Below are 23,534 nucleotides of genomic sequence, written 5' to 3'. Positions count from 1 at the left end.
TGTCCAGTCTGATGAGCGTTACACAGGAAAGGAGGATTTGTCCACCTGGATTACCGCAAATTGTGGAAGTTCAGCTGCTAAACCTCGGCATCGGGAAGGATTTGTACCTATGACACTGGCTGACCTGTTACATGTGCACTTGGCAGCTGAAGACATCTGTGTTGGTCATATGTGTCCGCATGGCTGAGAAAAATGCTGTTTTATTATATGCAAATGAGCCTCTAGGAGCAACGGGGGCGTTGCCGTTACACCTAGAGGCTCTGCTCTCTCTGCACTTTGACAGGACCAGGTGTGATTGTTTTCCCTGGTCCTGTCAATCAAAGTGGAGAGGGTGCGGCAGTTGCAGAGAGAGCTGAGCGTCTAGGTGTAATGGCAACGCCCCAGTTGCTCCTAGAGGCTAATTTGCATATGATAAAACATAATTTTTCTCAGCAATGAGGACACATAGGAACATGGGACCAACACAGATGTGTTCTATTTTTTTTTGCGGTACGGAGGCATGGACTGAAATCCCACAGAAGCGCTCGGTAGTCCCGCCGCGGGCTTCCGCTCCGTGCCTCCACTCTGCACTGCTCCGTATCTGTTGGATTGCGGACCTAGTCACGTGAATGGGTCTGCATTCGTTATATGGAGTGCACACGGCCGCTGCCCAGGCGGGCCACAATATGGGACACACACGTTCGTGTGCATGAGCCCTTAGGGTATGTTCACACGGCAGATTTTTGGCACAGGTTTTAGCACAAATTTGGTGCTGAAAACTGCTCTGAACCGCCTCCCATTGTTTTCAACGGGAGTCTGCGCTGCAGTTCATGTGGCTGAGGCTTTTTCACGTGTTGTTTTCCATTCTTGGTGCTGTTACCCCACACAGACCTCGGAAAGCTGCGGCGGGAGCCTGCGTCCGATTTCGCTCCATTCAGGGGCACTAAACCAAGAGACCGCAGTGAATAAGCGGCTGATTTTTGACGTGCTCAAATCAGTTGTGTGAACATACCCTTAGGATTCCTACCCAAGAGGGCAGGTTTTAAAACATAAATTCTTTATGGATTTTCGTGCGGATTTTTCTGCGTTTCCTTTCTCTGTGTTACTTGCAGATTTTGATGTTGCCCTGATCTGCAATGCAAAGGCTGAAATCCGCACTAAAGAAATCCGCACTAAAAATCCGCAGACCTTTCGAAGGTCACATGGCCAATGTCATACACTTAGCTGATGCTGTATCACGCTGCAGTTCCTCTACTAGGAAAAAACGGCGCGTAATCGCAACGTGCGCAGGTAGCCGTAGGTCACCTGCAGACTAAGCAGGTTTGTAAGCAGAAAACCCGCATGAAATCCGCACCAAAACGGCACATAAATCTGCTCTATTTATTTCGGTTTTGGTGCGTTTTTTTTGTGTGTGTCGTTTTTTTATGCGTTTTTTGTTGCAGATTTTCTATTCATGCCTCACCCTGTCAATCAAAGCAGCCAGGTAAGAAGTGGAGGATGGGTGCAATAAGGGCAATGGTGACGCCCTCATTGCACCTAGGGCTTAATTTGCATATTAAGGAAAAAGTGTCATAAACGGAGCCTCGGATTGACGAAAGAAAAAACGGAATTTTTTTATCAGGTCAACTACAGCTATGTGTCTATCGGGGGTGCGGGTCGCTGGTGACAGATTCCCTTAAATTAACTCATACTGGTTAGTAAACCACAGAACTCCAACACTACGCAAACTAGACCCCATGCTGCAGGGATCAGCAACCCCCGACACTCCAGCTGTGGTAAAACTACAACTCCCAGAAGCCTCCTTTCACTTCTATGGGAGTTACAAGAACAGCCGAGCAAGTCTCCATGCTGGGAGTTGTAGTTTCACAGCGGCTGGAGTGCTGAAGGTTGCTGATCCCTGAAGTCTACGGCTCCTATGGCCATAAGAGGGCGATGTAAAACTGTCCGTCGCCGGCTGTAACTTTCCAGGTCTGCGTTATCTATGTTATGGTCATCTAATGGAATTATCGTGACACGGAGAACATGCCACATTTCTCTGTAATGCATTTGGTCAAAGGTAACGACTCCTGGAGGCTTAGGTTAAGAAATAAAAAAAGTGAATTGAAGAAAAACTTCGATGAGGACGCACACCGCGCTCGGACAGTCTGGAACAAGACTTGTAGGACAATCCAGCACTAGGCGGAAAATCCAATTATTCTTTATTTCAACATTTAAAACATCATGGTGTGGAAACAGCAACTCTGTGACTCCTGTTAACGCGTTTCAGACGTTTACACATCCTTAGTCATAACTCAGAAAAAATTAAAAAAACTGGCACATCTTGGTAAGGTTGCTTGTGAAATGTTCTCTAGGTAACAGAGGTTATATTGTGGTTGCACAGAGCCATCATATGGCGCAAACATGCGCTGTAGTGGCCTTTAATGCGCTAATTGCAGTATTGATTCCTGTCCCATGTCCCGCAATATGATTGAACATGTCTGTTTTAGTAAATGCTTATATTACCCCTGGAAAAACAAGTCTGCTACATCTTTTCTTAGCCCTCTGCCTTGTGCCGTTCCTCTGTTATTCCTTCAGGAAATGCACAACTAAACTGACAACTGGGTGTTAACATTCCCGCTAGTATTGAGCAAATTGAGCTTCGGATCCTAGATCCAAAGTCGATTCGCTCCAAACTTCATTTTTAATGCTGTACGGAGACGGGTACAGCATGAAAACAAAGTTTTGAACGAATCGATTTTTGGATCTAGGATCCGAAGCTCGATTCGTTCAACTCTGTCCACGATTGTCCACACTGATCGACCAGTGTAAAGCGTTCAACTGGTAACGACCATTTTTAATGTATGTGTACATTTCCAGGAGGAATAATAGAGGGCTGTACAAAACAGAGTTTTAAGAAAAGATACTCCGATAACAGAATTGTTATCATATGGAGAATGTAAATGCTGATGCTTGAACTGGACATGTTAGGAGTGGGTTTTTTTTCTAACCCCCCCCCCCCCCCCCAATATTTTTAAAGGTGTTTAACCATCTAAACATTTGTGGCATATCGCTAGAAACTGCCACAGATATCCAATAGGTGTGAGTCCCATCTCTGGGACCTGCATTTATCTCCAGAATGGGGCCCTTGATGTGAAAGAGAGCTTGATGGCTTGCTCTCCATTCACTGCTATGGGAGTTCCAAAAAAACAGCCAAGCAAGGGCGCTCGGCTAGTTTCGGAAGTCCCATAGTGGCGAATGGAGAGCGTGTTGAGCATGCGCAGTATCTAGTGATGAGCAAATATTGAAAAATTAGATTCTGCTGCTTCGCCGAATTTGACAATTTTTTTTTTGCTTTGAGACAAATTACTTCGTCGCGAAGAGCATTTCTTTGTAAGTAGCGGGCGCAATGACAGGGAGCGGCGATTGAGCCGCCCCCATCGTACTCCCCCAATAGATGCCGCATTCACAGCCGAATGCGGCATCTGACATCCAATTTTACAGTATAAAAGAAAATAAAGAAATAATAAAATCATACTTACCCTCACCAATTTGATCGCAAAGACCCGGCCGCAGCCATCTTGACTGTAGATCCAGTGAGAAATCTTGCGCAGCCCGTGAGGTCATCACGTCGGCTGACATGGTGACGTCATAATAAAGATGAAACGTGACCAGCGTCTTCCCTTGTGCAAGATTTATTTTCAACCAACACCGCAAACGGGCAACGTTTCGGCTTCACATAAGCCTTTCTCAAGCCGTGGCTTGAGAAAGGCTTATGTAAAGCCGAAACGTTGCCTGTTTGCTGTGTCGGTTGAAAAAAAATTTTGCACAAGGGAAGACGCTGGTCACGTTTCATCTTTATTTTTGAGTCTACCATTTGCAGCGGGAAAGAGTCTGACTGCTGGTGACCGTGACGCTTCCAAAGACGTGGGACACTGGTGCTGTCCTTGAAACATAAGTCACCGCGCAAAGGATTTCCCGCAGGATCTTCAATCAAGAAGGCGGCCGGGTCTTCAAGATCAAACGTATGAGGTAAGTATTGTTTTTTTATATTTTTTTTACTGCCATTCAGGGGAAATTGATTCGTTACCACGAAGCACAAGGAAATTCGGCTTCGCAGCTTATCAAATTTTCCCTGAAATTCGGATTGAATTCCACTTTTTGGCATTATCCTCTTCATTCACTTCTATAAGGCTTCCAAAAATAGCCAAGTCAGCGCTCGCATAGTGGTGAACGGCGAGGATGCGGCACATGCATATTGTGCTCAATTTTGCAAATAGAAGAGGGTCTCACAGGTGGAACTTTCACCTATCTGACATTTGTGGCATATCCTAGCGCTATTCAATCAGTGTCCCAGATGGGAATACCCCTTTAACATAAAGAATGCTAACCGTTCTGTATCAAGTCCATCTCGCGTTCATAGTTTCAATGGAATGAGAAGCATTTCTACCCCTCCAGGAGACTGCGGTCGGTAGGCACACGTTATATCTGCAGTAGGAAAGGTGGAAGTTCTGAAAGAAAGTGAAGAGAAGGTGACTTTTCCAGAAAGAGAGAGGACACAGCATTAAGGATCACACCTCTAAAATCAACAACTCTAATAGACATCTAAGAGAGCTGTGGTCAGGAAGGAATCATGCCTGAACCACTCCCCCCACCAGAGGAGTCATCAGGAGAGAGCTGGAGTAGGCAGGACCTCGAAACTCGTGTGTGTTACTAACTAGATTTTGCTTCTTATTGCTTTCCAGGCAGATTGAACACACCGGGGAGAAAAGAAGAAGAAGAACTTGAATTTTTCTCCATGAACCAATAAACTTTCACAGTCCTAAAGAAGCTCCCCCACCTTCTCCATTTCTTACAACTTCTATGTCCTCGTCATCTCCTCCTAAAACCCAGCGAAGAAACTGGAACATCGGAATCTTAACCTCCTGAACAAACCCAGTCCCCCGGAGATGAATGAAAACCAGAACACACATTACGAACACATCTCTAGACCTCAGGGGTTAAACAGCAATGGACAGCAAGGTCAGGAACGCACCACCTCCACTTTTGAACTGAAACGCGATGTGCTGATTAACACCGATTGCCCGCGGCCGGTTATCAATCTGGATCCCAGAGTTTCTATCTACAGTACCAGGCGACCTCTGCTCACCAGAACCAACATCCAAGGCAGAGTTTATAACTTTTTGGAACGCCCGACGGGATGGAAGTGTTTCGTTTATCACTTTACAGTGTGAGTAGATGACGTTTCGATGTCTTACAATTTTTTTTTTGTTGTAGGTGGTCGGTGTAAGGTGTCTTAGATGTTTAGCAGTTCTGGACCATCTTGGATCTAGTTTGGTTGGAGCATGTGTTTCTGTATGTGCAGAAGTTCTGGAGACTTTTTATGATTATTTATGTCCTTTTTTAGATGATGGTGGATTAGCACTGAGATTTCTTTTAGAATTCTATATTCTAGAACGCCGTTATTCCGCCAATAGATGTTGTCCTTTATAAAAGACGCATATTATGAACCAGGGGTTACTCAGAACGATATTCCAAAAACTGCATAAATTTTAGGGATGTAATAAAAGTAACAATTACGTTCTAAACTTAAAATTCTATAATCGATTTGTAGACCATGTGTACGGTATATAGTATCCTTTGAGTTGTTCCTTTTCAGAGAACTTCTATTATGTCTTCTTCAAGGAAAGCTGGGTAACAACAAATATGGCCGTTGTTCTAGCTCTCAACCTGCTTACCTAGAGGCCTGAATGGTAAATCTGTGGTCATACATTACTGCTATCATATTGTTAAAGAACTGCCATCGGGTAGGTATAAGGGTATATTCACACGTGGCAGATACGCTGCGGAAGTGCGTGTAAAAGAATCCACAGCGTAATACTGTACCAGCCAAGTGGATGAGATTATAAAAAGTTTCATCTACATGCTGTAGATAAAAATCTGCAACGGAATCTGGCCAGAACTTTGACCTCTGGTGCGGATTTTGAGGCATCAGAATTTCACTAGATGCCTTGCAGATTTTTCACCCATGTGGACGTACCCAAAGGGATGCTGGGGTAGCAGTCGTTCCTAGTGTCCAAACGGGTTGAAAAGCCACATAAAAAGACCCCAGTATTACATATGGAATGAGTAGGTGGGGGCCTGAACTAGATTTTGCATCTGGAACCAGGAGCTTCAAGCCAAGCCTCTGATTTCAGAACAGGACTCCGGTGAAGCGGAGTTAAAATTTGCTACGACGGTCATATTTGTGGTCGTCCATCTTCTCTAGAAACTGATAGAAGCTCGTGGATTTATGCTCTAAACACTTAGATCATAAGGCTACCTGCGCACAGGTATGGGGAAGGGGGTGCAAACATTTTGCATTTATTTCCATGCAGATTTCTGTGTTTCGAGACCGAATCCACACCAAAAAATGCATCGTTACTTGTGGTTTTTGGTGCAGATTTGATGCGGTTTTGCAGCAGATCTTACCCTTGCATTGAAAAGGGTGAAATCCGCACCTAACACTGCAGACGTAATTGACATTTTGCAGATTTCAAAATCCACAAGTAGAGCGTACGTGAGATTTGTCTATTCTCGAGAATCCTTGTGGAGAAAACTTGCATAATGCACGTTGTGTGCAGGTAGATGAAAATGATGGACATTCATGGTACAGCATACTTTTTTGTTTTTGCTTTTGCATTACTATCAGCCTATTTATGATGCCACTAGTTTGGAATGCCATTCTGTGTAGCCAAGGCTTTAAGTGCAGCACAGAAGCCGGTGGCACTGGGGCCTACTGCAGCTTGACGGCATGTGTTTAACTTTCTGTCCTTATTCCAGGGAGTTAGACATGCTTTCGGCAAAAATCTAAATTATGTCACACAGTTTTTTTTGTGTTTTTTTTTTTTTAATGATAAATCTCTGACCTTGGTATTGAATGATTTGCTTTAAATAGATGTGTTCAAAATTAATTTTGTGTTCTGATCGGCCTAATTGGTCGACCGATTTGATTCCGAATCACTTCTACTCAAATCGGCGTGCTCTGGTTGGCCTGACAATTTGTGTATGACATTCTCTTCTAGGACTCATATTATTTTTTTCTCTCGTTTCCCACATTTGGCCAAATCGAATCACCAAAAACTCCAATTCGGATCCTCCTTGAATCTTTACAACATTTGCGACAAATCAAATTAGTTTAGAATTGATTTGCTCATCTCTAGCGCATATCGATTACATTCTTAGGATACTTACGGAATATATGTTCGGTTTTTCCACGCGGATTCCCGTGCAGAAAAACTGAAGCTTAGTACAGTACCAGCATGTTGATTTATGTTTGCGGTTTTAGCTGAGAAATTCAACCTTTTCCGATGAAGGGTGAGATCTGCGGCAAAACCGCATCTAATCCACACCCAAAACCAATGTCAGAGTTTGCGGATTTTGGTGCGGATATGGTGAAGAAACGCATATAAAATCCACGCGGAAATTCGTGCAAATCTTATGCGTTTTCAACCGCACTTGTGCGTAAGTGGCCTAGGCTTCCTGCACACGTTGCGGATTATGTGCACTTTTTCCATGCATATTCTTATGTAGAAAAACGCTGCGTAATACAGTACCAGTAAAGTGTGTGAGATGTCACAAATCTCATGTACATTTAGATTTTTTGTTTGGTACAGAAATCGACCTTAAGTGCAGATTTTTAAATCCACAGCAGGTCAATTCTCTGTGCGATTCTTTTGTGTGGTCTGTGGCAAACCGCCTTAAATCCACCACAAAAAACGCATGTAACACATGCAATTTGTGGTGTGGAGATGCACAGAAATTTGTGGGGATTTACGGTTTGTAAACCTGCAACCGTGTGCAGATAGCCCTAGCAACCCTACAGACTCAAGACAGATTGCAGGAAAGGTTTCTAAGAAGGCCAAATTTTCTTCTTTCCCTCTCTACCCTGATTGTGGCCATTTTGCCAATCCTACATATATTGCATCTCACATTTTTGCACCAGGTGGTTTGGTGTAACTGTGGTTTGGTATTTCTGGTGGTCTGGAGCCTGTTAAAATTTAGCATCTCTGGTGGTCTAGGTTGATGAAGGTGTTATGTTGATATCCATTAACCATCGTGGTCTAATCTGATTATGGGTTCATATCTAATATCCCTGGAGGTCTAGGGTGGCTCAGTGGTTTATACTTCTAATTATATACTGGAACTTTTTACAGAATTACTGAGGTTTCTAAATACTAGGACCAACCATGAGTGATGTCAGTTTTTTATTTCCAAACCGCCTTTGGTTTGCTTCCGCCTTGGGCGAGCTGTATTACTGCATTATGTGGCTCTAGACGTGCCCAGTTACCCATCGTCCAATTACTGACATTGTGTATTTGATGAACTGGAGTGCTTTTTGTGTTTTTCAGCTCGAGTTAAAGTGTTTTTCCAGTTTTATGTACATAAAGGTTATTCATTTTATGAGGAGCATTATGTAATTTTCTTATATGCTTTGTTTCAAACCCTGCCCATTCTCGAAGGCCTCTTAGAAGTGCACTTCAGCTTTTCCTTCAAGGAGCGAAGAATTATTCCATAATTTTGGCCAAAATTGGAATGTAAAGGGATTGGCCCATCTCAGACATTGATGATGTATCGCTAGAATATACCCATGTCAGGTAGGAGTGGGTCCCACCTTTGGGACCTCCTGCTATCTCGAGCATGGGGACCTCTAGGTGAACATAGAGCATCCGCACACCTTCCGTTCACCGCTATGAGAGTTCCAAAAATAGGCGAGTGGCAACTTGGCTATTTCCAGCAATCCCATGGCGGTGAATTGAGCGGTGGCTGTGCCTGCGCAGTGCGCTCTATATTCACTGCTACGGAGCTTATGAAAATAGCGTACTTGCTAGGCTATTTTGGGGATTCCCATAGCAATGAATGTAGAGCATTCCGCGCATGCATAGCATGCTCTCCTTCAATTTGTGGGCCTGTTCTGGAGATAGGAAAGGGTTCTAGAGGTGGCATTTGCACCTATGACATTGATCATATGAGCCAACCCCTTTAAGTATTAAGGTAACTTATGATGCGTTTACAGAGGTTCCCTTGTCTTTAGAGGAGTTTCCAGCATTAGACAAACATGGCTGCATTCTTTCAGAAACAGTGCCTCACCTTCCATAGGTCGGTTGTAACACAGAGAAGAGTGCTGGGTAGTTAGATCAAGGGTGCCTGACCTAGGAAAGACATCTGTTGGTGCAGTGACACAACCATTGGGTTGGTAGAGGGGTTTCTTTAATGAAAAACCTAAAAATTTCAAGTAGACAATGTGTTCTGGAGCTCGTTGGCTCTTTTTTTCTGTTTCAATAGTTTTTTAGTTTTTCATTTCAAATGGTTAAACAAAGTACACTACAGTTTGATTTGTTACAGTGACTTGAGGCTCTTTTTTTCCAAATCTGGCAGTTGCAAAAATGCGATCGCATCTAGCACAAATATCAGCTGCGAACGGTCCTTCCTGACGGACAGTGGCTAGAAGCCATAGGTCTTCCCCCTGTATACTGTGTGCCTTGCCTTTCCCCTGTGTATCCTGTGCGCGCCTTGCCTTTCCCCTGTGTATCCTGTGCGCGCCTTGCCTTTCCCCTGTGTATCCTGTGCGCGCCTTGCCTTTCCCCTGTGTATCCTGTGCGCGCCTTGCCTTTCCCCTGTGTATCCTGTGCGCGCCTTGCCTTTCCCCTGTGTATCCTGTGTGCGCCTTGCCTTTCCCCTGTGTATCCTGTGTGCGCCTTGCCTTTCCCCTGTGTATCCTGTGTGCGCCTTGCCTTTCCCCTGTGTATCCTGTGTGCGCCTTGCCTTTCCCCTGTGTATCCTGTGTGCGCCTTGCCTTTCCCCTGTGTATCCTGTGTGCGCCTTGCCTTTCCCCTGTGTATCCTGTGTGCGCCTTGCCTTTCCCCTGTGTATCCTGTGTGCGCCTTGCCTTTCCCCTGTGTATCCTGTGTGCGCCTTGCCTTTCCCCTGTGTGCGCCTTGCCTTTCCCCTGTGTGCGCCTTGCCTTTCCCCTCTGTATCCTGTGTGCGCCTTGCCTTTCCCCTATATACTGTATGTTGTATTGTGATGAATTCATTTTCTAAAGACCTTCAAACAGAAAGCAAAAATGTTGGACCACAAATGGTACATATTCAGGGTAATTTCTCACTTGTATATTAGAGAGTGAAAAGACTTGGCTGCAACCTCCCATTTTGTGATGAAGTTCCTTTTAAGTACAGTACAGATAAATTAATTTTATGATTTGCGTTTCCTGTTGGCATTTCCTGCATGATGCCACTTTTGTGCAATAAAAAAATGAGCTGAAAGGCAAAATCAACACTACTTTAATTATCCTATAAACGGCAGTTGTGACTACCCCTCCCCCCAGCATCGATGCCCTATATGCAGTAGAAAGAATACTCTGCATATGAGGGCTGCAATAAAAATGATTTAGTAAAGCCTCAAAATCATACTCTGTTGCTGCTTAACTCCCCTGAGAACAAGAGAATCGGACATGTTGAGATCCAACAGCCTGATCCTTCTCTGCCCATACCCAGGGGCATAGCTAAAAGCTCATGGGCCCTGGTGCAAGAGTTCAGCTTGGGCCCCCGTCCCTCAGTGCTTGTTGGCAAGGGGCAGGGGAGCACATAGCCTTCCTGCTGCCTGAGGCAAACATTAAAAGGGCACCCCCTCATGCCAAATTCTTGACCTAACCCCTTCCCTCCAGCCAGAGGTGTAAATTGACCAGTATGCACTTTCTATAATGCCAGTGTCTTATGTGGCACAAGGGTCTTTGGGCCCGGTAGCGACTGCTACCTCTGCACCCCTTCTAGCTACGCCCCTGCCCATACCCATTAGAATTAGATGGTTGGCAAATCTTGCCCAAATTGGTGGCTTCTGCCGATATACATTTTAATGTCTGTGACCAGCTTTACTATTAATGTCTTCACGTTTTTCTACAATCTGGTTGCATTGATCTTAAAAGGTGTGAATAAGGTTTCCTGACTGGACGAACCCGGTCATGGAGTATTACATCATGTATAAACTAGCCTTGGAAAGGGAGGAATACTGGGTTTCTAAAACATGTCTCCAAGTCTACCAAAAGCTATCATTTTTGCTGCAGATAACAAATGTATGTAGGTAGGGCTCAACGGTTACCCTTCATTTTTATACTACTGGTGGCAGATCTATGTTAAAGGGTCATCTTGTCCATCGAGTAGCCTAGCATGCCCCAACAGTTTGCTGCTATCAGTGCACGCTGGGAGTTGTAGTTTCCTAAAAGCTGGAGTCACAGGTTAGATGAGGTGCACCACTGATGAGGTAGAAATGTTGGCCAAACACTATTTCAGCCAACCATCCAACGCATACTCGCTTGGAAGCATGCTTAAACTAGCATGGCTTTTAAAGGGAACATGTCATCAACTTTCTGCTGCCCATACTAACGGCAGCACAAAGTAGAGACCGGTGAGTTGATTTCAGCGGTCTGTCATTTATAAGTTACAATTAAGGCTACTTTCACACTGGCGTTTTGGCTTTCCGTTTGTGAGATCCGTTCAGGGCTCTCACAAGCGGTCCAAGACGGATCAGTTTTGCCCTAATGCATTCTGAATGGATAAGGATCCGCTCAGAATGCATCAGTTTGCCTCCGTTCCGCTTTGGAGGCAGAAACCAAAACGCTGCTTGCACCGTTTTGGTGTCCGTCTGACGAAACTGAGCCAAACGGATCAGTCCTGACACACAATGTAAGTCAATGGGGACGGATCCATTTTTCTATGACACAATCTGGCACAAAAGAAAACGGATCCGCCCTCTATTGACTTTCAATGGTGTTCAAGACTGATCCGTCTTGGCTATGTTACAGATAATACAAACGGATCCGTTCTGAACGGATGCATGCGGTTGTATTATCTGAACGGATCCATCTGTGCAGATCCATGACAGATCCGCACCAAACGCGAGTGTGAATGTAGTCTAAGTGGTTGCCAAAAACCAACCTCTCAATCATTGCAGACTGGGCCTGGAAAAGAGTCCCGGCCACCTGAGAAAAGTCATGGTTATTCATGAATTCCTGCTCTCCCTGCCCACCTGCTGATGACTGACCGGCTCCTACCTAGTTTTCTCCCTTTCTGTCTAGGAGAGATCTGCCAACCATCAGCAGATGGGTGAGAGCAGGAGATTATGAATAACCAGGACTCTTCTCAGGTAGATTGGACTCTTCAGGGCCTGGGCTGCAATGATTATGATGCTGGTTCTCGGCAACCACTTACTTTTAGCTCACGAGTGACACACCGCTGACTTCAGCATTTCTGTCAGTATTTTATGCTGCCCTCAGTGAGGTCAGCATAAAGTTAATGACAGGTTCCCTTTAAGTACCCTAATATTTAATGTTATTTGAGCAGAGGCGAAACTTAAAGGGATTTCCTGAGACTTTTATACTGATGACCTATGCTCTGGATAGGTCATCAGTATCTGATCGGGGAGGATCTGACACCTGGGACCCCAGTTGATCAACAGTTTGAGAAGGCACCGCAGCCTTCTTGCAGCTTAGCCTAGGTCATGTGACGTCATGTTCATCGGTCATATGTCCTAGGCGTAGCTCAGTCACCTTGAAGTGAATGGTGCTGAGCTACGATACTCAGTATGGCCGCTATACAATGGATGGCACTTTACTTGATTAGCCGTGGCGCTACTGCGAGTACCGGTGCCGCCTCAAACAGCTGATTGGCAGGGGTTGGCACCTGGGAACCATGCCAATCAGCTATTGATCCTGAACATAGGCCATCACTTGGTAAAGGGTGGACAACCCTTTTAAGGTTTATTTTAAGTTTGATTTTTGTTTTTTGCTCTTTATATAGTGCAATGTTGCACCCAGACCCCTTGATATCGTTGGCTGGTATGGCCTTGTGTAGATGTGCTAAAACTCTCTGGTCCCAGACTGGTGATTATAATTGTTGGTGTTGGCTCGGTCTTTGTAGTGGTTGTTGCTTAGTCTCTCTGTAAATGAATCATTCTTAGTCCTGTTTGCAGAGTTTTAATCTAATCCTCATATAAACTTTACTTTAGCAGTTTATTTGTAAGACTCCAAACGAGACCAAGAGACCATGGCACTACGGAAATACACAGTGATGGCACGTCTGTTTGTTTTAACGTAATCGCTGGTGGGATTTTCCACCGTGGGAGAAAGTACAATTATTCTCTGTAGTTAAAACAGTCACTCTTTCAGAGGTGGTTACAGAAGAAGGTGTCTGTGCTCTCGGGAAAAGAGATGATTGGAACAAACAATAACAAAAGCAAAAAAAACATTGGTTTTTGCCCTTGGCATCAAAAAAGTCAAAATCCTTGAGAAGTTGCCAAGCTCCTTCAGGTTTTGTCAGCTCCTCTTTATTTTTTCTGAAGCCTAATGGTCCACGGTTGACTATAATGGTCCATCCACAAGGTTACCAAGAGCTGAAGAAGCCCAATACTTTTTCATTGCTGCCACTCCATCCTAATGATTGGCAAGCGGTCAAACCCTTGCTTGGTGCAACTTGATTGTATATCCTTGGGAGAAAACCCTATTAATGTATTTTTTTTATACTTACCAACTCTCATGGAACGTTCATGAGGCTTCCAGAAAAAGGGGGGACCTCTCAGACTTCTAGAAGTGTTTACAAATATCTTGGGCAGCGCAGAAGCCTTCCCAAATCTCCCAAAAGGCAGTGCTTTATAAATGTTTCTGGTGCATGGCACCAGGATTATCAGGCTCATCCCTGGGGAGGGGCAGCACTGTTTCCATGTAAAAGGGGACTGATCAGTGAAAAGGGGTCCCCCAAAAATTCACTTCTTCTGGAACCCAGTTTCTGAAAGTCGGTAAATATGTATTTAATTCATGTTTTGGTTTTCCATTTTGTCAGTGAAAATTTTCAGCTGTCTGTGGCTACATTCAGTGTCAGACTCTGGTTCATTGGGCCCACCAGAAGAAATTCTTCTCAGGGGACTACCCTTCTATATCATTGATAACATCTGGTAGGTTTTGAATCACAGAAATACACCATAGTGGCAAGTGATTATATTCAAAGGCAGCATCAAATGTGTTTTTTTGTTTTCTCTTGGACCTTTGAGACACCCTATAGCTCCAGAGCTTGGTATCCTCTGGTACCCTGGCGGGCCAGTCCAGCCCTGGCTATATTTCCCCAGATGAAAGGAATAATCAAAGAATTGTCAAGCCTGATGAGTTAGGTCCACCAACTTAAATCTGTTGCCTAGGCACAGACATGCTTTGGTATTGCACCATATTATTGTAATGTGTTATGAAAAATATCTTTTTAGTACGACACTGGATGGAATAATTTGATTGGATCTGGCAGATGAATCTCCATATGCCTGTGTATGCAATTGGAGGCACACAAATGGGCCCATAGATTTCTATGGGTGTTTTTCTCGGAGCAAGATCACAAGATTGGAGATGAATAACTTTTAGTTTTCTGAGGATCTCCTGGAAAATCTGTCTGCCAGCCCCTATAGACTCTATAATGGTTGTCCCCTAGCATCTGTCTCTTGTCTAGGAGAAAAGGCGGAATAGAATATTCAGACTTCACACAGTTTATATTTTCTGGTATTTATTACATTTAGATTCTCAGTAAATTAGACTGATATTCCCTTTCTTGGCGGCAAACACATGGTGGCCACTTGAGTCTAGAATCTTGCTAATTCCCCCATAACAATAACAGATTGGATAACCCGATAACCTGTGATTTACGGTCATTAACAATGGCTCTGCTTAGTAAATACACAGGTGAGAAATCTAAACCACCGGCGACAATGCCAGACCGTGATAAGTGCTCATTTGTTGTACCTGTTATCTTTGCGTGCTTTTTCTTACTTGCACAGATGAAAAGCAAAGGAAAACTAGAGGGTACACTGGTTTTATTTTTACATGGTTTTACTGGTTTTCCGAAGTGGCTTCCTTCCTGCATGGTGTCTGCATTTACACTGGACATAACATTGCATGCTTAAAGGGTAACTGTCATATTTTTATTTGCTAGTTTATTACAGCTAGGCATGTATACCTGTCTGTCAATGATTGTCAAAAGATCTGTAATTACCTTATAATAACAGCTTTCATTAATGTCCTCTGTGCCTTTCCACTGCTCCCTTAAAAGACAGTTGCTATGGCTTGTCTGTCTCTGGCTAAGAAGACAGAGGGGCGGTCCTTCACACTGCATGCCTGCATTAAGCTTCAGAGTGAGGAGGCGTGTCTCTCAGTAATCCAATCTGATTGGCTCGCAGGGAGCTGCTGGCTACAGCAAGTGTGTATGGGAAGTGAGGGAAAGCAGTTTTGGCCTTAGAGAACTGGCAGAGGAGCCATCTTGAGAAGATCCTCATATTGTAAATGTTTAAAGAGCCGTAACTAAGGGAAAAACTCAAGGAAAACAGTGGTATGTGAAGAAACTAAAGATTGCTTTATGCATAATGCTGCTGCAGCAGTAACTTATGCTAAAATAGATTTTTTTATGAAAACGTGACATTTACCCTTTTTAGGATATTTTGTGTATAGAGAGAGGTAAATGAGGTAAGGAAAGGGGGTCGCTGGTCCTCGGTTGGGTTACTTGACGGTAGGTTCTGTTTTCTTGCATGGAGTTAAGGCATCCTGTATAATATACAGGAAAATATGTGCATATATTATACAGTATTATCCTATGCCCTTTTAAATATATTTGGCCCTTCTTGATTTGCAAGAATAGTCTCCATTCATTTTCTAAAGTGCAAAAGGGGTTTTTCCAGTTTGCATCAACATCCTGTAAAACAATCATTTTTGAAAGTACCTGTAATTTTGTAATGTATTTCATTTACCTTTGTTGCTGCTATCGTCTGTTCTGGGCTGTCGCCGCAATGGTATTGAGCCACAGAAGAAGGATGTCATGTCATTTTTAGCATACAATGAACTATGTGATATCAAAACCCCAAAAACCTTGGTGCAATTTTATTTAAAAAAAATTCAATTTTACCCCACAAATATATTTTTTTCCTGTTTTCTAATACAAGACATGGTAAATTAGATGGCAACATTAAAAATGCATCTTGTTGTGCAAAAAATAAGCCCTCATCTGGCTATGTGAACGGAAAAAATAAAAATAAAAAAGGTATGTAATACAGCCTTAGCATAGCTGCCAACAGTCCCAAATTTGCAGCGACTGTCCCTAATTTTCAAATCGTAATACACTGCAATACAAAAGCGTATTGTACAAGCGACTAAGCGATTGCCTGCTCAAATAAGTTAGGGGGACTAAACAAAAAACAACATAAAGGTTAAAATATATTAAACATATAAAAAAAACTCCCCATTGCCATTCATCATGTTAAAAAAATTAAATAAATATGTAGTATTTTGTATTGCAATGTCCAAAAATGTCCTACCTATTAAAATTTTATTTTAGTCTTAAAATCCCAGAAAACCCACTAAGTCTTAATTAGTGCTCAAATAAGATGCTCCAAATTTATTAAGATGTGCAGTTGTAAACTATAATAAATTTTAGCCCTGCGGGAGGGGCAAATATCTTGGAACCCCCCTCCCCCCCCCCCCCCCCACACACACAAATTTTTACATTGAATGCTGCTTGTGCAAAAATTTGTGACTTTTGCAAGCCAGGAAATTGGCATATAGCCCTTGATAAATTCCCCCCCATAACTTGTCCTGATTTTACCCGCATTTTAAGTAACTGGGGAACAACAGGATCTCTACAGGATATGTTTTCTCTGCTTAAAGAGCTTCATGGCCAACTGTAATAAGTTAAGGTCAGGTACTTGCAGCTCACACTGCTTCACCACCGAGTCCCTTTTATCTCTGTCAAGATTTCCTCCTGTCTAAATATAGGCTGGGAGCGCATATTTTTCTGTGCCGCTTCTATATATTCTCATTCACGGCCAAGAGAGGCATCTGCTCCAATTCCAGGGGAGATAGACGTTTATCACACTTCCTCCAAGTCTACACCCCCGACAATTTAGAACGTCACACTTCTTGTTTTGGAACTTTTATCCGGAAAATCCTTCCATCCTTTACGATTCAGGTTCCTTGATGTTTAAAAAGCTCTATCACATATCCTACTCTCTCTACTTCCAAAGTGTACACAATGTAGTCATCCTCTTTCCTATTGCAGTACATAGCCTTGCTTCCCTTTGGGTCATCCTCTTACGCCTTTGAGGAGAATATTCCCCTTCCCCTTCTCTTGATGAAGTGTAAGCAAAAGTCTTCTAGGAAATGCACCCTCTGTATTGTTATAAAAGAGGCCAAGAAATATCCTGTGTGTGAATACTCAGAAAGGTGTCGTTGGTTGTGGTGGTATGGATGTTTTTTGTTTAAACTTTTTGGACATTGGTACATTTTGCTTGGGAAATTATATCCGAATTTTACTGCAGATTGTTCCAAAAATAGTTGGTTCAAAACTTTTTGACAGTATTGGAAAAGCTCATTAGGAATATAGGAATAGGTGCAGTCAATAACTTTCTATTAAAGGGATATTCCCATCTAGAACTTTATGGCATATCGATACATCTGGAACTCACTACTATCTCAAGAACAAGGCCCCGATGTTAATGAAGAGCACACGTGCGTGGCTTTTTCCTTTCACTGCTACGAAACCTCTGAAAATAGTTGAGTGCTAGTTCGGCTAATTTCAGAGGTCCAGTAGTGGTGAAGGAAAAGATGGCCGCCAATGCACAGTATTCTCTCCACTGTGGGACTTCTGAAAGTAGCTGAGAAAGGCTGTTTTCAGAAGTCCCACAGCAGTGAATGGAGAGGATGCCACGCATGTGTGCCAATGCTCTTCATTCACGACAGGCTGTTCTTAAGACCACAGAGATGAGACTTTTGACTTGGCGCATCCTGTTGAGATGCCATAAATGTCCAGCTGGGGCAACGCCTTTAAAGATTCTGTGGTGCAGATTATTGTTGTGCATGTAGACCAGCCATGAGGTAGTGTAAGGGAGAAAAATGTGCCCGGGCTACTTTCACATCTGCGCTTTCCTTTCCAGTATTGAGATCCATCATAGGATCTAAAAACCGGAGGAAAACACTTCAGTTTTGTCCCCATTCATTGTAAATGGGGACAAAACCAAAAAGAACGGCGTGCACCAGAATGCAATGCGTTCCGTTTCGTTGCGTTCCCATGCCGCACACAAAAACGCTGCAAGCTGGGATACTGAGCAAGACGCATGAAACACAATGCAAGTCAATGGGGCCGGATCAGTTTTCTCGGAAACGTCTTGGTCGTTTTAGAGAGAATACAACCCGATCCGTTCAGAATGGATGCAGCCGGTTGTATTATTATAGCGGAAGTGTTTTTGCTGGACCCTGCCGGATCCGCAAAAACGCAGATGTTACCGTAGCCTTAACAAGACTGGCAAGTTGCCCCACCTACATACTTTTTAACAGTTTTATTTTTTTTCAGGACTGTCTCACAAACCAGACTGCAAAAAGGGTTAATTTTTACAAAAATAGTGTAAAAACTTAAACCCCCATACAGTATATGACCTTTTTGGCTCCATATGCTGCAGTACAGCCTCCCGTACCGGACTTTGCCTGTGTTGGAGGTCTTTGGTCAAGTCCACATTTGATATTTTCCCAGTGTTTTTGTTTGTTTTTTATTCATTATGCGGTCATGGTAATTTGTTTACAAGATGCCAAAGTAAATTTCATTAATAGTATGTCATAATGTAATGGCACACAGGGCTGCTGAAGTTGCAGATGCACTCGGGCACTACAGTCTAAGTGGACCCAAAAAGTCTTTCAGCTATAAATATGGACACTACATGATCATTGGGGAGCTCTGATTTTGCATTAGGGCCGAGGAACTTTGCGTTCCTGTATGATTCCTAATGAATGAGAATCGCTAGGATATTGTCGTCTACTGCTTTTAATAGTTTACAGATTATTTTATGAAATCCTTTGAATAGTCTCTTACATTTCAGCTTCCTTTAATACAGACACATTTATCTTGTTAGCATGTTTTCGTCTGTGGAAGTAAATCAGATTACAGTGTAAACCCATGGGAGTAAGTAAACCTGTAAAGTTGTTCCAGATAGGGCCTAATAAATCCATTGGCTTCAAGGCTGGAAGCCAGAATTCGAGCCTGCGGGAGGCCCTACTGTCCACTGTGATCATAACGGCAAGTTGACAACTTGCGTTTAAAGGGTCCTCTAGTCTGTTTTTGACTCCTCACGTGTACATGGAGCAACTTTACATTGGGTCACCTGGTTCCTTGTGCACACAAGCTAACACATACAACACAGGTACTACACCTATATATATATACTGGGTTCAATGCCACAATATGGCGTCTTATATGCACAACACGTAGCTTCAAATATAGCGACACCACACAATATGTCAACATAACCAAACAACATTGGATAAAAAAAAAAAAAAAACATGATAAAACCAGAAAATGAATCCCTACCCACATAAAACAGAGGCTACAATGCGGTACACAATTAGGACAGGACAAAGCATACACAAAGGACCAATGAATAGTCCCCAAAAGGGAACACAAGAGTGCAGATAATGCTAAGTCCAAAAATATACTATAAAACAGACCACCGTACCACCGTAGAGACCCCAACGCTGTTTCGCAGTCGCTTCCTCCAGGGACTCCCCCTGGGTCTCGGGTGCTACTGTAGTCTGTATTATTGTTTTTGGATTGTGTATGCTTTGTTCTGATTGTCTATCGCTTGGTAGCCCCCTGTTCTATGTGGGTAGGGACTGATTTTCTGTTTTTATCGTGGAGTATTTATTTATCAAATGTTGTTATAATAAAGATCATGTTGTTCGATTGTCTACTCTTGACAGGTTGTGTGGTGTCACTATTTTTGAAGCTAAACAATCAAATGGCTACAAGCGAATATCCTCTCTTGTCCCAGATATTAAAATATAACTTTTAATAAATTGGTTAAAATGGTTTAATTGGTTTGTTTATTCTATTACAATACTATAAGTGAGCAACATTTTGTGGGTTAAAACTAACTAATCCTCATTATTGGTGCCATATATGTGGGTGGTTGTAGACCGTTGTTTATAGAAGGTGGCTGGGAGTGCACTTCCCCACACCACCACTCCGATTGTGGTGCACACTGGCACACACTATCCACTCTTAAACATGCGTGTGTAAGAGAATATTTTCTAACAATCTAGAGCACATTTCCATAAGAGATCAGCGTCTAAAACCGAAGTCTGACCCCCAACATGTTTCACCAGTAATCTGGCTTTATCAGGGGTTTGGGCAGCATTTAGAGCGGAACGCCACAAATGGAGTATAAATGACCTTTGCAATGCGATTGACAGGTACTTGCCCCAACAAGAGTTGCTGGGTGTCATTAAAGTGGGTGTCGGTTGCCTGGAGATTCCTCCAAGAGAGGATATTAGCTTGGAGCTATTTGATTGAATATTGTTAATTCTTTCCCAGATGGGGTCTAATCTATTTTTTGGTATTTTTTGAAGCTACATACAACACTGGTGAATTATGTTCACCCAGGGGCATAGCTAAAGGTTAATGGGCCCTGGTACAAGCAGGGGCGTAGCTATAGGGGGTGCAGAGGTAGCAGTTGCTACCGGGCCCAGGAGCTTGAGGGGGCCCAAAGATCCTTGTGCCACATAAGACACTGGCATTATAGACAGTGCATACTGGTCAATTTACACCTCTGGCTGGAGAGAAGGGGTTAGGTCAAGAATTTGGCATGAGGGGGTGCCCTTTCAATGTTTGCCTCAGGCAGCAGAAAGGATATGTGCTCCCCTACCCCTTGCCACAAAGTACTGAGGGAAGGGGGGTCCAAGCTGAACTCTTGCACCAGGGCCCATGAGCCTTTAGCTACGCCCCTGGGTACAAGAGTTCAGCTTAGGCCCCCCTTCCCTCAGTACTTTGTGGCAAGGGGTAGGGGAGCACCTAACCTTTCTGCTGCCTGAGGCGAAAATTAAAACGCCACCCCCTCGTGCCAAATTCTCAACCTTACCCCTTCCTCCCAGCTCTTCTGTTAAAGACCTACTTGGAAAAGATTACATACAGTGCTACAAAACATACAGGAGCATACAGCGCCACATACCTCTTATATCCAGTGACATCTCCTCTGATGTAGATGTTCTCTTTCCTCATCTTCTCCATTTGGACCAGACCACCATGATGATTTCTTTCAGCCGTCTCTTGTCTCTGCAGAGTTTTACTGTCATGTTAGTTTCCTACTTTTCGATCATCCTCCCCTCCTTCTCAGTGCCCCGTCCTGCCACCTCCAATACTATGACCGTTGTGCTCCCCAATACTATACTGCAGAAATAGTCTCACACAAATCGTGCCCTCTTCAATAATTGACACACAGGGTCCTAAGAATTACTGCGCCCAGCAAATACTGTCACTGACACTAATGGTATAAAAAATAATTGAGCTAAGCTGATACTGTGCCACAGTGCCCACCACAGTAACAGTGCTCTCCAAATTTCCACCAATAGAAATAATTATCTGCCAGAGCGCACTTAGTGTTAACAGTGCCACCAATAGTAATAATGCCCTTGTTGTACCCATACTAGTAATCCCCCCCCAGTAGTAATAATTCTCCTTATTATGTGTGCCAGTAGAAAAATGCCCAAAAAAATCACAGAAAAAAACCTAAGATAAAAACATCCTGCACGGTATGATAAATAAATGTGTGGATGTCCCTGGCCATATTCATGAAAAAAAAATTAAAATCACAGAAGTAAGATAATAATGCACTTAATAAAGTAGATGTAAGCATTATACAGTCATGTGAAAAAATTAGGACACCCTTTGAAAGCATGTGGTTTTTTGTAACATTTTTAATAAATGGTTATTTCATCTCCGTTTCAACAATACAGAGAGATTAAAGTAATCCGACTAAACAAAGAAAACTGAAGAAAAGTCTTTTCAAGATCTTCTGTAAATGTCATTCTACAAAAATGCCTATTCTAACTGAGGAAAAAGATAGGACACCCTTGCCCCTAATAGCGAGTGTTACCTCCTTTGGCTGAAATAACTGCAGTGAGACGGTTCTTGTAGCCATCTACCAGTCTTCGACATCGGTCTGAGGAAATTTTACCCCACTCCTCAATGCAGAACTTTTTCAGCTGTGAGATGTTTGAGGGGTTTCTTGCACGTACAGCCCTTTTCAAGTCACCCCACAGCATCTCAATGGGATTCAAATCTGGACTTTGACTTGGCCATTCCAGGACTCTCCATTTCTTCTTTTTCAGCCAATCTTTGGTTGATTTACTAGTATGTTTTGGGTCATTGTCATGTTGCATGGTCCAGTTCTGCTTCAGCTTTAATTTTCTAACTGATGGTCTCACATGTTCTTCAAGCACCTTCTGATACACAGTAGAATTCATCGTGGATTCTATGATGGTGAGCTGACCAGGTCCTGCTGCAGCAAAGCAGCCCCAAACCATGACACTTCCACCTCCATGCTTCACAGTTGGTATGAGGTTCTTTTCTTGGAATGCTGTGTTTGGTTTACGCCAAACATGTCCTCTGCTGTTGTGTCCAAATAATTCAATTTTGGACTCATCTGTCCAAAGAACATTATTCCAGAAGTCCTGGTCTTTGTCAACTTTATCTCTGGCAAATGTCAGTCTGGCCTCGATGTTTCTCTTGGAAAGCAAAGGTTTCCTCCTTGCACACCTCCCATGCAAGTTAAACTTGTACAGTCTCTTTCTGATTGTAGAGGCATGTACTTCTACATCAACAGTAGCCAGAGCCTGCTGTAGTTCTCGAGATGACACTTTAGGGTTTTTGGAGACCTCTTTTAGCATCTTGCGGTCTGCTCTTGGGGTGAACTTGCTGGGGCGACCAGTCCTGGGCATGTTGGCAGTTGTTTTGAAAGCCCTCCACTTGTAGACTATCTTCCGGACAGTGGAATGGCTGATTTCAAAATCTTTTGAGATCTTTTTAAATCCCTTCCCAGACTCATAGGCTGCTACAATCTTTTTTCTGAAGTCCTCTGACAGCTCTTTTGCTCTCACCATGGTGCTCACTCTCACTTCAACAGTCAGGAGCACACCAAACTAAATGTCTGAGGTTTAAATAGGGCAGGCCTCATTCAACATGCAGAGTAACGATCTACTAATTATGTGCACCTGGTGTGATATACCTGTGTGAGATCTGAGCCAATTTAAGAGGGAATACATGTGAGGGTGTCCTATCTTTTTCCTCAGTTAGAATAGGCATTTTTGTAGAATGACATTTACAGAAGATCTTGAAAAGACTTTTCTTCAGTTTTCTTTGTTTAGTCGGATTACTTTAATCTCTCTGTATTGTTGAAACGGAGATGAAATAACCATTTATTAAAAATGTTACAAAAAACCACATGCTTTCAAAGGGTGTCCTAATTTTTTCACATGACTGTATATGGACAAAGTCCTCACTCTGATATGATAAAATCTGAGACACTTAGCCAATATATTTTGATCAAAACACACCTGTGCCCGCCTACCAAGCGCCAAGGTAGTCTCAGGTCAGACGGGTTCTATGCTAAACCTACCTAAGCCATTGGGCTTCTATGTTCAGGAGCGCAGACCCCGCACATATGGTGTGCTGCTCCTAGTCACCTCCATGTGCCTCAAGCAA

General features: G+C 43.2%; 1 protein-coding gene across 1 annotated transcript in view; it reads left to right on the top strand.

The window, feature by feature from the left end:
- The window catches only part of KCNQ1 (potassium voltage-gated channel subfamily Q member 1), a 185,628-nt gene that overhangs the window by 31,607 nt on the left and 130,487 nt on the right, over positions 1 to 23,534 (top strand). The window contains exon 2 of the mRNA XM_040410033.1: positions 4,701 to 5,185. Coding sequence (XP_040265967.1) covers positions 4,905 to 5,185 — 281 coding nt within the window. The 5' untranslated portion in view covers positions 4,701 to 4,904. The remainder of the gene's footprint in view (positions 1 to 4,700; positions 5,186 to 23,534) is intronic.

The sequence above is a fragment of the Bufo bufo genome, chromosome 10, assembly GCF_905171765.1.
Source record: "Bufo bufo chromosome 10, aBufBuf1.1, whole genome shotgun sequence".
Lineage (NCBI taxonomy): Eukaryota > Metazoa > Chordata > Amphibia > Anura > Bufonidae > Bufo > Bufo bufo.
The sequence above is the reverse complement of the archived record's forward strand: the minus strand, read 5'-3'. Positions and strand labels throughout refer to the sequence as shown.